We start from the raw sequence: 13,716 nt of genomic DNA, 5'->3' as shown, positions 1-13,716 counted from the left end.
TCACCGCCGCTGCACATAGAAGAGTCTTACAACGCGTTTATACCTGATTTAGGCTGGAAGCCCGCTTTGCAGAACGTCAGAGAAAGTACGGGCTGATAACATAAGACGTGTGACAAAATAATTTGATTGCAAGTACTTCTAAGGAGTCTTTCCGATACGAATCGGCAGCTGTGATCTGGACAAATAAGACCCAAAGAAAAGACATTTTTTTGTCACTTGTCTTCCTGGGCGATGCAAAGAATAGTTTGTTTTCTAAAGAGGTTGCGGCTCTTCAAAGTTACACGTGATATTGCCAATGCGATTATTTTGCCGGCAATTTCTCCAGCGCAGCTACACTTAAATAATAATTAAATTCAGGAGTATGAGGCACATCGCGCAGACAAGCACCCACAATGGTCAAGTGCCGTTGTCATCATTTGGAGTTCAGTTCAGTGTGCTGAAAGAATTTAATAACAATGCAGGCCTCGACTGTCCGGTTCTCACACGCGTAAACGATGTCTCGCAGAAGTCTATGAGGAAATGTGGCAGCGTTGCCCTTTGCAGGGAGGCTACAAGCAGCCACCTCCTTGCGTAGCGGTTTTGGTAGCAAATAAGACAGCCGTCTATATCATCGGACACATCTCATAAAGGACACAGCGAAGCGATGCCAGACGTGTTGTGTACCCACACGGGAGTACGCGCAGAACTCATACTAATGCAGCGACTAGACTGCCTAAACTAGAATACATAAGGCACAGCTGGCTGACAAGATACATTCCCGCGGCGTATATTATCCGCAAGCAGCTTTTTGAATGCGTCTGCGTGGCACGTGGAGTACAGTGACCTAGTCCAGTCTATTTCTGCTAACCTGTGCTGGATGCCTCGTTCTCTTACTCCTTTAATATGTATTTTCTTCGCTTGAGTTGCAACCTACGAAAACATCAGCGCTCACCTAAGAGCTTGCGCAGTGTTTACAGGGTATCACTTCCTCTAATTTGTACAGGGCGCAGCTTGAGTGTTCCTTTTATTAACTTGCGAGAGTAACTTAAGGAGCTAGCTGGTAATTCATGGCCAAGTTTGAATGTTAAAAAGGAACGAAGTCGACAAAGACACAGAAGTGACAGACTCCAACGCGCTTCTACAAACATCGATTCTTGAATTGTCTCTATAAAATGGTTACATCAAATCTGCATACATGGCTGCTCTTTCCTTCCTTTCCATTCTAATATTTTCGAGGCAACTGCTGCATGGGCATCGGCTCGAAAACTTTGCGTCTGATCTGCAAATGATTTGGCTGCATTGCGGTCATGTGGAATAGTTTCAATCCCTTAACCACTGGGTGATTGTCGGGGTGTCTTCTCAATCTGGGTTCTCTATCTTATGGTGAAAGCGTTTATATGGAGTCCGCCGTGGACTTTCCCGTGGATGAAGTCCTTGGAATTAGGCAGATGCCGGGAGGAGACTCCTTCGGAGCCCGCAGTGTGCACGGAAGTTTTCCCGATTCGCTGCAGTCCGCTGAGGGGAAGAGGCATCGTTTCACAGAGTTTACAGCTGGTAGTCGTGAGGAGGCAGGACTCACAGCGTTTAGGATGGCACGTTGCAGGCGGGGCAAGGCATACTGACGTGAGCGGGAGCGACGTCACACCTTGAATAGTTTTTTGCTATATTGCCGTATTTACTCGATACTCGATACTCGATACACGCACGTTTTTTCTGGAAAAACTGGTCTGAAAATGGCATGCGCCTTAGGATCAAGTACAAAAGTGAAACTACGCCAGCCTACCATCATCGGCATTACGAAATGGCGGATCGCTAAACTCTTCTGCTTCGATGCAGTAAAAGTTCGTTATTTCGACCACCGTTAATTCAGAAATCTGGATAAATCGAATAGCCGGCGCGATCCCGGCGCCGTCCATGTAGGTGTATGGCATCGACACTCAGTAATTCGGATGCTACCGTGCCCAAGTACTGTTATGGAAACATTGAAGGTAATGGTCCATTCTTCCGATGCGAGCAGAACATTTTTTTAAGTTTTTCCATCAAGCAGTTGAAACTCCCACAGAAAATCAAAGGGGAATGCTTTTGAAGATAGCGAAAACGTTAATAGCAAAAAAAAAATGGAAGCCTGCCGACGGGAGATCTGCGGATCTACTGAATGAGTGAACCAGCAATAGAACTGCTAGGTCTGTGACTCGTGCCAGTTAATTCGAACAGGTTCACGGAGGGAGGCCGCGTCCAGGTACGACTGGCACGGCGGGCGGTTGTCAAAATAGCCCTACCCAAACCTGAATTGTATGCTGCAGAGTGGCCAGTGCGCCTGTGACGTATGAAAAATGTACGGCCCCCACCTCTGACAAGAGACCGACCACTTAGTCCTGGTAGCTTGGTGCGAGTCTTCGGTGTAGGCGGCTGACTGATTGATTTATTTGTTTATTTATTTATTTATTGATTTAGTGATTTATTGATTAACTCTTTATTAAGAAATGGGGCTGGCAGGAAGCCGTCGCTGCTGTTCGCCGCGCGTAGCCAACACAGTTGCGCGCTGTTTAGGACTGTGATTGGCACCTCTGCGCGCTTCTCTCGCTTCAACCAGCGTGGTTTTTGCAATGCGCTGAAACTGCGCGCTCATCCTTAAGGGCATTACGCGATAGCGTTATTGGATATATACGGAATTCGTAATTGCCGACTTTACGTTCATAGATGGCTTGGAGTCCTCATACCACCTCTGGCGAAGTGGTGCAGCGGTTAAGCGGTGTGCCAGTTTCCTGCAACAACAGGTACTGCCACCAGCTGGGCTTATGCGACTCAGGTTTATCTTCGCGAGCGACCTCTCGCGACCAGTCATTAAATTAACTCCGACCGCCATAGTCGTCAATTTGCTCACAACCTGGTGGGCAAGTTGGTTTGGTTCAAGGTATCATCATCATCATCAACCGCAGCAGCAGCCTCACTACACCCACTGCAGGCAAAGGCCTCTCCCATGTCTCTCCAATTAACTCTGTCCTTTGCCAGCTGCGCCCACCCTTTGCCTGCAAACTACTTAATGTCATCCGCACACCTAACCTTCTGCCACCCCGTCCTACGCTTGCCTTCTCTTAGAATCACTCCGTTACCCTTAAAGACCAGCGGTTGTCTTCCCTTCGCATCATATTTATTTTTATTTATGCCCTGCCCAAGCCCATTTCTTCTTCTTGATTTCGACTAGGATGTCATTAACCCGCGTTTGTTCCTTCACCCACCCTGCCCGCTTCAGGTCTCATAACGTTACACCTAACATTTTTCTTTCCATGGCTCGCTGCGTTGTCTTTAACATAAGCTGAACCCTTTTCGTTATACTCCACGTTTCTGCCCCGTAGGTGAGTACGGGTAAGATACAGCTGTTGTACACTTTTCTCTTGAGAGATATTGGTAAACTGCCATTCCCGATCTGAGAAAACCTGCCTTATGCGCTTCATTCTATTCTTATCCATCTAGTTATTTCCCTCTCATGACCCGGATCAGCAGTCACTACCTGCCCTAAGTAGACGTATTGCTTTACCACTTCCAGCACATCGCTGCCAGTTGTGAACTCCTGTTCCCTTGCTAGACTGTTGAACTATACTTTGGTTTTCTGTGTGTTAGTTTTTAGACCCACTGTTCTTCTCTGTCTTTCTAACTTATTGATCATGATTTGAAGTTCACCTCCTGAGAGAGTCGCAATCAGCCAATCGCAGATTATTTAGGTATTCTCTATTGACTCTTATCTCCAACTGTTCCCAATTCAGGCCTCGAAATACCTCCTCTAAACAGGCAGTGAATAGCATCGGCGAGATCGTGTCTCGTTGCCTGATGCCCTTCCTTATTGGAGCTTTATTGCTGACTTTAGGGGGGACTATGGTAGCTGCGCAGTTGCTAGAGATATCTTTCAGTATTTTGACATAACGCTCTTCAACACCCTGATTCCGTAATGCCTGTATTACTGCTGAGGTTTCCGCTGAGTCAAATGCTTTTTTGTAATCAATGAAGGCGATGCAAAGGGGTTGGTTACATTCTGCGCATTTCTCTATCACCTGATTGATAGTGCGAATATAATCTAATGTGGAATATCTTTTACGAAAGCCTGCCTGATCAATAGGTTGATTAAATTCTAATGTTGCCCTGACTTTATCAGCGATTACCTTAGTAAATAGCTTGTAGGCAAAGGACAGTAAGCTGATTGGTCTATAATTTTTCTAGTCCTTGTCCTCTCCTGTCTTATGAATTAAGATAATGTTTGCGTTCTTCCAAGCTTCTGGTACGGTCGAGGTCATAAGGCTTTGCGTATACAGGGTGGCTAGCTTTTATAGCACAATCTTCCCTCCGTCCTTCAAGAGATCTGCTGTTACCTGATCTTAACCGGTTGCGTTTCCCTTTTACATTGCTCCTAAGGCTTCTTTACTTCCTCTTTCGTTACGGGCAAGATGACGCATTGCTGCACGCTACTGTCTTTATCATTAACGTTCTCATTACGGTGGCGACTGTACACATTTCTGTGGTACCCTTCGGCTACATTAGCTACCTTATCCACATTGCGAATGACATCGCCTTCTTTGTCTCTAAGCGCATACATCTTGTTTTTACTTATGCTTAGTTTCCTCGTCACCGCTTTTAGGCTACCTTCGTTCTTTGGAGCGTGCTCGAATCTCCATATTAAACTTCCTTATGTCGGCTGCCTTGCGCTTATTTATTAACCTCGATAGCTCTGCTAGTTTTATTCTGTCTGTAGGATTAGACACCCTCATTCTTTGGCGTTTCTTAATCAGATCTCTCGACTCTTGAGACAGCTTGCCGGTATTCTGTCGAACCGTACTACCGCCTACTTCTACTGCGCACTCCGTAATGATAGCTGTCAGATTATCGTTCATTGTATGAACTTTGAGATGGTCTTCCTCAGTTAAAGCGTTAAAGCCGAATATCTGTTCTGTAGTGATATCCTGAATTCCTGTACTTTCCCTCTTACCTCTAACTCGTTAATTGAATTCCTCTTCGCTAGATTCTTCCGTTCCCTCTTCAACTCCAAGCTAATTCGTGACCTGACCACTCTGTGGTCGCTACAGAGCACCTTTGCGAGGACGCCCACGTACTGAACGAGAACAGGTTGAACGCATAGCATGAAGTCGATTTCATTTTTAGTATCACCATTAGGGCCCTCCCACGTCCACCACCTGTTCTCTCGTTTGCGGACGAAGGTATTTATGATCCGTAAATTATTTCTATCTGTGAACTCTACTACTAACTCTCCCCCGCTTTTCCTAGAACCTATCCCATATTCGCCTACTGCCATGTCGCCAGCCTGCTTTTTACTCCCCTTCGCATTGAAATCGTCCATCTGTACAGTGTACCGTAATTTTACTTTGTTCATTGGCAATTCCACATCTTCATAAAAGCTTTCAACCGACTAGTCATCATGGCTGGATGTAGGCGCGTAGGCCTGCACCACCTTCAGCTTCTACCTTCTATTGAGCCTAACTACGATAGCTGCCACCCTCTCGTTAATATTATAGGACTTTTCTACGTTTCCATCAATATCCTGACTAATGAGGAAACTTACACCTAGTCCTCATCTATCCGCTAATCCGCGATAGCGCAGTATGTGCCCGTCCTTTAGTGCTGTATACGCCTCATCGGTCCTCCTAACTTCCCTAAGCCCTATGACATCCGCTTTAAATTCAGCTACTTCTTCGAACGGCGCTGCTAGGCTAGCCTCACTGGATAAGCTTCTAGCGTAAGGCGTTGCCAGATGCAGATTCCAAAGGCGGCCTGTCCGGAGCCAGATTCTTAGCACCCTCCGCTGCGTCAGAGACCTGACCGCCGCCTTGTTCAGTTGCTCCGCAGCCGCTTGGGACTGGGGGCCGAAGGTTAATTAGTTTGTTCTTTGAACGTTGTGTCCAAGTACTACACCAGGGTAAAGAAAATTGGTTGTTGGGGGAAGGAAATGGCGCAGAATCTGTCTCACATATCGGCGGACACCTGAACCGCGCCGTAAGGGAAGCGATAAAGGAGGGACTAGGAGAAGAAAGAGGAGCCGTAATGGAGGGCAACGGAATAATTTCGACCACCTGGGGATCTTTAACGTGCACTAACATCGCACAGCACACGGGAGCATTTGCGTTTCGCCTACATCGAAACACTGCCGCCGCGGTTGGGTTCGTACCCTGGTACACCGGCTGAGTAGCTCAGTAGACGAGCGCCCTAAGCACTGAGCCACCACGGCGGGTCTGTAGTGAAGGGCTCCGGAAATTTCTACCACGTGGGATTCTTTAACGTGCACTGACATCGCACAGTACACGCGCCTCTAGGATTTCGCCTCCATCGAAATTGGATCGCCGCGGCCGGGATCGAACCTGTGTCTTTCGGATTGGTGGGCAGGTTGTGATGATGATGATGCCACAAGGTCACATGACCTATGTGGTCCACCTAATTTCGGGTGTGCACGGCGCGGTTTGAATGTCCACCTCGTTCTGAGACAGTTACAGCGCCATTGCTTTCCTCAAAAACCAATTTTCAATTTTTAATTTCAACTGCAGTCAAGAATACATGGATCAAGTAAAATATCTCGATTACGAAATAAAACAGTTTCGAGAAGGTGTCGAGATAATTTTATTGGGGGATATTAATGACCACATCGAGGTACTGGATGGATACAGAGATTTCAGTTTTAAGTTCATGACAGAACTATGTGAGCAGCGCATAAGTTACTGTAAATAGCGAACGTAGAGAAACGAAAGTAGCGAAACGAAAAGCTTTCGTCAAAGCTTAACGGTATTGCCAGTGAAAGTGCTTTACCGCATTTGTCAGAAGGCAATATCACGCCAATTCAACAATTGGCGGCAAAGCGTGAGAAAGCGCTTTCCGTGTTCTGCTAGCGCTTACCAACACCCTCAAGGATGATAATAAAGTGTCTAGTATCATCCCGTTTTAGATCGCCGTTTAGATCGATACAAAAAAGGGGCCTTTGAATGATGCAGGAGAGGAAGAACGACGACGAAGAGGAAACAAACATCCTAAATACATCTTTCCTAGAGAATTTGCTAAGGCAGGTACTACGTAAACAAGACAGGAGAAACACTACTGCCCGCACTTGCCAGTTCATTAGAGAAGAGTACCTACGGATGCTTGTCTCTGTTTTGACTTTTTTTTATTCTCTGCTGCAGTATTAAAAAATCCAAAAAATGCAAAAACTACAGTTCAGCGTATAATATCAGCTATGCATGGGTTATAATTTATAGTGTGTATGAGAACCCTTTTCAAAGAAGGCCTCAGAGTGTTCTTTTGCACTAACACACCTACATAGAAAAAAATTGGAGCGCGGCTATGTTCTGTCTGCATTGTTTTGTCAACAACACACATTTACTAATTTTTTTTCATTTTCAGTTTCTTTTTTTATCTCCATAATTCTAGGTTCTGTAGCCCCTTTATGCACATGGGGTCATATGCTTTCACCACTGTTCCCGACCGCGCATAATAACGGCCATGGACCACGCTTCCAACCTGGCACAGGACCCTGGCCTGCCTGGTGTACACAGCTGGCCAGCTATACGCGGCTAACGCCAGTGACAGTCCGTTCGTGATGACCTCCGCGGTAAACTTGGTGGACATCATGGCCACCGGCACGGCGCTGCCCTTGGCCGACCGCTGGGGCCGCAGGCCGACTATGATGACCGCCTACACAGCGGCTGCCGTGGCTTACGTCTGTTCTGTTGCGATTCCACAAGGTAAGGAGCCTACCAATACAACCCTGCATGAGCCGCCTTGTTGACTAAGTGCTAGGCTGCTGACCCGAAAGACGCGGATTCGATCCCGCCCGCGGCGGTCGCATTTCAATGGAGGCGGAATGCTAGAGGCCTGTCTACTGTGAGATGACAGTGCACGCTAAAGAACCCCAGGTGGTCGAAATTATCCGGAGTCCTCCACTACAGCGTCTCTCATAGCCTGAGCTGCTTTGGGACATAAAACCCCCTTAAATTATACCAACTAGTCTTTATTATTAAGTACTGTGGACAGCGGAGCGAGTTTGTAGATATTTGTAAGAACAAAACCAACGGAAAGGACGCAGACCCAGTAAAGACACACATGACAACGCTGGACTATCAACAGAGCAAAGTAGAAGTTGGGAAGTCGTGATTTCGAGGCGGGCCTAAAAGCAAGGTCCTGAAAGGGGCACAGGAAAAGCCCTAAGTTGCAACTGAAAGAATTGAAAGCGAAATGACATCCTCTAGGAATCAAACGCACGCGCCCAGCTATCCACTGATTTGAGAAGGCGGCTGGACACCAAGGTAAATTGAACTAGGGTAAATTGGGCGCTAAAAAACGAGCTTGTAAAAAACAGGCAGCACCTCCAACACTATCAAACAACACCACCGCAGAGATTCCTCAGAATTTAGCAACTACGAAGCATTTAGCGGCTAAGAAAACAATATGTCGCTAAATTCTGAGCAATCGTCCTGTGTTCATTCTTGATAGTGCTAGAGATACTGCCTGTTTTTTCCAAGCTCGTTTTTTTAGCCCCCAAATTGTCTTAGTTCAGTTTACCTTGGTATCTAGCCGCCACCTGAAATCAGTGTGATAGTTTGGCACACAAGTTTGACTCCCCGAGAACGTCATTTCACTTCCAATATTTTCATTTGCAAATTAGCGCTCGTCCGCTGTCTCTATCATGTCCTTGTCTCCTTCGCGCTAACCCCCCTTCCCCCTCCCCCAAAATGACTATCAGCTGACTTCATTTCACTTCATATCATATAGGCTTATATACACTGAAACTGAAACCCAGACATGCGCACACATCACAGTTCGCGTAACAAAATAAAAAAAATAACAACAAAAGAAAGACGCCCGTCACACCGCGTTTTGGAAAGAGATTCCTCTAAAGAGCTTTCAAATGCAATTTCCTCGTTGACCGGCTCACTGACGCTCACTAACACACATGCGCCTGCTTTTTGTGATCTATGGTATGGCTGCAACATTTCGCACTGGTCCTTCTTTTTCCATGCCCAACAATGAAAATGTTCTAAAATAACGGAGTGCGCTTGGGCTTTCTGCCGCGCCTAGGCAAATTCACCCCTTCGTCTGTAGGAACAGGTGGCCGTCCAGCAGGTCTCGGCAGCTCTAGAAAGGCAGCGACCGAGCGAGACCGAGGAGAAGGGGGGAAGCACCCCCAGGAAGGGGGCGGCGGCCCTCTCGGACCCGCGGAAGTAGCGAGGGACCAAGACCTCGAGGAGCACAACGCACGAGACTGACGTAGTGGCCGCGTCGTGGTAAAAGCTTGTCCTCCCTGCGTGGAGGAGCCTAACCGATTCTGCAGGCATTTTCAATAATGTTGTTCTCTCTCTCTATCTCTGTCATCCTGTCTGAGCCGGGCATTAATCCAGCGGCCTGTTTCGCCTAGGTACATTTTCCCGCCAGATAAGTGTATATAATGCACAGCATGCGTTGTATGTTCACTGGTTCAATTCATCCAAGTCTGAATGAGTGCGCCATAGCTCGGAACAATGTGATAACGATAAAAGTGCAGTGGTCGCTTTATTTGTTTGTTTTTGCTCTCCTTCATCTTGCTGTTTTGTGAACAGTCCTTACCTTGCATATATTATGTGAATTCTGGGCTCTCACTAGCGCAGATTGTTCGGGTACTTGTTCAACTGGACTGAGGTTCACTGCCCGACTGCTTAAGCAACCCGCTATTAATCCGACCGCATGCTTAATGTTCACTTGAATGGCGACTGCCTTCCAGGTTCCTGGAGCGCTCCTTCCACCGCTCACCTCATGCTAATTCGTAGTCCGAGAATTCAATTTGGCGCCTTCGTTTTCTTACTAATAACCGTCGTGTGTAATCATCACATAATACATTTACAAATCTCACAGTATGAATGCCAGAGAAGTTGTTCCAGTAAAGAAAAATACACATATGGCTTTCCAGCTCTTAACCCTCTGATGTAATCTGTCTGTACAGAGCGAACTCGCCCCATTTTATCAGAGTGTGCTTAACCTATTCATGATATAGTTGTTTCAAGAGAGTCAGCCTCATTCATTTCCCAAATGCGCGGCTTTTTACGCAGATTTGCAAACGCAGTAAATATCATTTGTGGTATCAGTGAGCTTTGCAACTCGTGCTCTCGTGCGAGCCAGCAGTAACAGCGCAACGCGGTGGCAAGCCAAAGAACAGAATGAGCGGATGCATTGAGAGAAGCTTCAGTGGACAACGGACCAAGCACTAGAGCTACCTTTTATTTTCGGAGTTTTTGTCCTAATGCACATCTTCAAAACATAAAAGGATCCCATGGGTGTTGACTAGGCATGTCTTATCCGCGTCCAAGCTTCCAGCTAATGTGACACTTTGTATGGAATCTTTTAAGTGCCTGCACGAAGTAACCGTTACGAGTTCAGCGATGGGAAAACGCACTGGCTTGGCCTAGGGCTTCGTGCACCATTTAGGAGGCAAGATGTTTCGAACTAGCGAGCTATGCCTGAAAGGGTTAAGCCGCTAGTGCTGAGCTTAATCGCCCCGCACGTTTTTACAGAGAGCCTGATAGTGAGCACGGCCGTGTTCATGCTGGCGCGTGTGGCGCTCACCATGGCCTACAACGTGGGCTACCTGTACGCGGCCGAGGTGTACCCGACGGCGGCACGGTCGCAGGCCCTGTCTCTGCGCCAGGCATTCGGCTCCGTCGGAAAGTTCCTCAGCTCACAGGTCACGCAGCTCGTAAGTGGCCGTCTAAGAGTTACCATGTGTTTTCGAGCCCATGCAAGTAAGCTGCAGATCCAAGATGCATCTGTCGTTGCCAAGGGTATGAACGGGCTACCACGCCAATAGCTGGAGCTCCTGGACAGAGGTGGGATAATGCCCACATTTTTACTTTTCCTCCCTCACCCTTACTTTTTAAAATATGGCCCTTCCTCACCCTCACAGTTTTGCTGGCCCTCCATCACCATCACCCTTGCATCACAACCTACCATCACCCTCACTGAAAGTTGTTTTAAAGCTTGAGTTATTTTTCTAGTACGCTTACTCTGAGAATATTACTGAGCAATAAACATATATGAGAAGGCCTCAAGGCACTAAAGCGGCTAACATGAAATTTTACATATAGTGAGGCTGCACCAACTTGAAAAATTAAACCCTAAATGGGGGTTATTGCAAATTTCAACACGCGACCAATTATGCGTTTTTCCCCACCCCCGCATTTGTTCGTAATCCTCCTTCGAGGTGCCTTGATATCCTTTCAACTTCGAATGTGTATCGTTTCACTCGAATCATGTGATCGACGACTCGTCAGGCATTCGGAAAACGGGAACGTGGCATCGCTCATCCAAGGCAACAGGCAAGTGCAGTAGTCGATGCGACTAGGATGGTGCTATTTAGTTAAGCTATTTGTTGCCAAGCAATAACGGGAAAATTCACATGACGCTTCATCATGATATTTCGCAGCGCAATATGTGCCGCCCTTTTCAATACAGTCGAGCTGGGATATGCCGCACTCAATTTCAAATTATTCGCTAACTCGAACACACATATTATTCCCTTGAAAAGTGAATGTAAATGCAAAGGAATGCCGCGTAGTATATAGACCAGCAATTTTAGGAAATAAAGGTATTTTAATATAGTATACACGCCTGTATTGCAGCAGGCTTTTTTTCTCCTAGATTTAGGGCCAAAATCGGGGGTGCGGCCATTACACGGAGAAAACGACAAAAAAATATTTTCGTTGGTACCTGTTTTTCTGTAGGTTGTGCCATTAAGCCTGATGACATCATCATCATTAGTTGCCTTAATTAAACTAAAGCGCTCGCAAGTGTTGGCAGAAGAAAGAAAAAAAGAACGTTTGGTTACTTTCATGAGCTTGCAAGAACGTAAACCCTCGTCCTCCTCCTCCGAATCCGTCCTCGAAAGCGTCCCTGCCCCAGATCAGGTCGTCCACGGCACCGTAGAGGTAGTTGGCGACACCCATGACTTTGAAGCTTTTCACCGCAGTCTTGAAGGCAACGGCGGTCCATGCGTCGAGGATCCAGCTGCACACATCCAAGGGATATGCCGCTTCAGCCGATCAGTCGTTGTTTTCTGGACGGTGTTTTCTGGTGGCGCACATTTTTGACAACCCCCAACTTTCGTTCAGCCGCTCTTTCTGCATCTTCTCCAAATTACATCAGGTGTAATTTGTGGTCCTAAATTACTGTGAGCGCAGCTGTGGATGTGGAATAGACTTTTTGCGCAGCGACAAAATTTCTATCAATGTTTGTAAGTGTGTCATAAGCAGCGTAAGCCATGGGGCTCTCGGCTGAAATGCCGCTTATGTCTGCGCAGCTGTGTTCTCAAAGCACGGATAAACTGCTCCGTAAGGAACTCGTGTTGGAAAGGCGCTCTTCAGAAGCTGTGCGCGGATGTTCATGTGCTGCGAGATTAAGGCGAACCATGAAAAACCGTTAATCCTGCAAATCATTGCCTAAGTGGAGCTGTGCTCTTCATCTCGATTTGCCTGGCGCTTCCAAGCTAAATTATGTTCATAATTTAATTTTTTTTCTGACCATGAACCACGCTTTTCAGAAATATATAGGTGTGTCTCGCAACGTAGGCGTTGGCTCTCGCTCTCAGCGCGCGTCCTAGACCGCGACGTTTGACCAAAGGGTTTATCACTACGGCTTAGAATGCCGCACGGGACATTTGTCGAAGTTCGAGTGATGCAGCGTTGGAGGAAGGCTAATTGCGTGACGGCTGGATAAAAGCTCGTGCGGGCGCATGTGGCCACCGTGTGCATTATACACAACGCGAAGAACCTGAGAGCTGCCACTGGCGCCCGCTTTCCTTGCGTCTCGTGGGCTCAAGACGCCGCCCCCTCCTGGAAGGCCACACTCGGCCCGCTTGCCTTAGCTAACTCCCAACCCTCAAGTGGCGGATAAAGTTGTTCTCTCTCTCTCTCTCTTCCTTGCGCAGCTCTTGCTCTTCTGTGCTCGTCCTTCTCTGTTATCCGAGCCATGCCGCCGCTGGTTGCGTGTATGAAAACAAGCTTACAATAGCGTCCTGCTGACATCGCGGTGTTTAGAGCTTTGAATGGCCGTTTTATAGGAATGATAGCTGTTCTCAGCCGCCTTTATTAAATCATTGCTGAGAAATGGAAGGATTATTCTGCCTTCTCTACTACGGTTAAATGGCCATACAGAGATCACTCGTGGTTGTAGGTATCGAACGCAGTGCAAGAATGATCGAAAGATCATCGGTCTTTATTAAAATGTTCTGTGAAACCTGTCCAGAAGTGGTCTTGCTAGTTACCTATACTATATAGACTACCTTTCTAGCATAGGGCAGCCAGCATAATTGTGTTATCAAGCACGCGCACTGAAGAAATGAGTGGTAGTTTCTCAGTTACACTTTTTAAGCGCTAGCGTTAACGGCCCCGTTTCGCAGAAAATCTGGCACCGGCGTTGTCAGCGTTTTGAGCAAAAAATCACGAGCATGGCGATGGCAGGCGGTCCCCAGAGAGCAACCTAGGAGGCAGGTGGGCCACCTAGGTCACGTGACCTTGCGGCGTTATCACAACCTGCCCACTGTAGCGTGAACAAACTGCCCACTGTGGCAGGTGGCAGTTAAATTACTAACTGTTCGCTCGGGAAAAGCAACCTGGGTCGCACAGCTTAAGGCCCACCGCTTGGAGCACCTGCCATCGCGGGGCAGTGGCGCATCGCTTAACCGCTGCACCACTGCGCCAGGAGTGGTACGAGGACTCCCAGGGA

The 13,716-nt window shown here is 47.3% G+C and overlaps 1 protein-coding gene across 2 annotated transcripts in view; it reads left to right on the top strand.

The window, feature by feature from the left end:
• Positions 1 to 13,716, top strand: part of LOC144136196 (solute carrier family 22 member 6-like) — a 48,169-nt gene that overhangs the window by 29,532 nt on the left and 4,921 nt on the right. For both annotated transcript variants that reach the window (XM_077668280.1, XM_077668281.1), the window contains exons 8-9: positions 7,498 to 7,712; positions 10,512 to 10,693. In XM_077668280.1, coding sequence (XP_077524406.1) covers positions 7,498 to 7,712; positions 10,512 to 10,693 — 397 coding nt within the window. The remainder of the gene's footprint in view (positions 1 to 7,497; positions 7,713 to 10,511; positions 10,694 to 13,716) is intronic.

The sequence above is a fragment of the Amblyomma americanum genome, chromosome 6 (genome assembly GCF_052857255.1).
Source record: "Amblyomma americanum isolate KBUSLIRL-KWMA chromosome 6, ASM5285725v1, whole genome shotgun sequence".
Taxonomy (NCBI): domain Eukaryota; kingdom Metazoa; phylum Arthropoda; class Arachnida; order Ixodida; family Ixodidae; genus Amblyomma; species Amblyomma americanum.
Note: the sequence above shows the minus strand (reverse complement) of the source record. Positions and strands in the feature narration are given on the sequence as shown.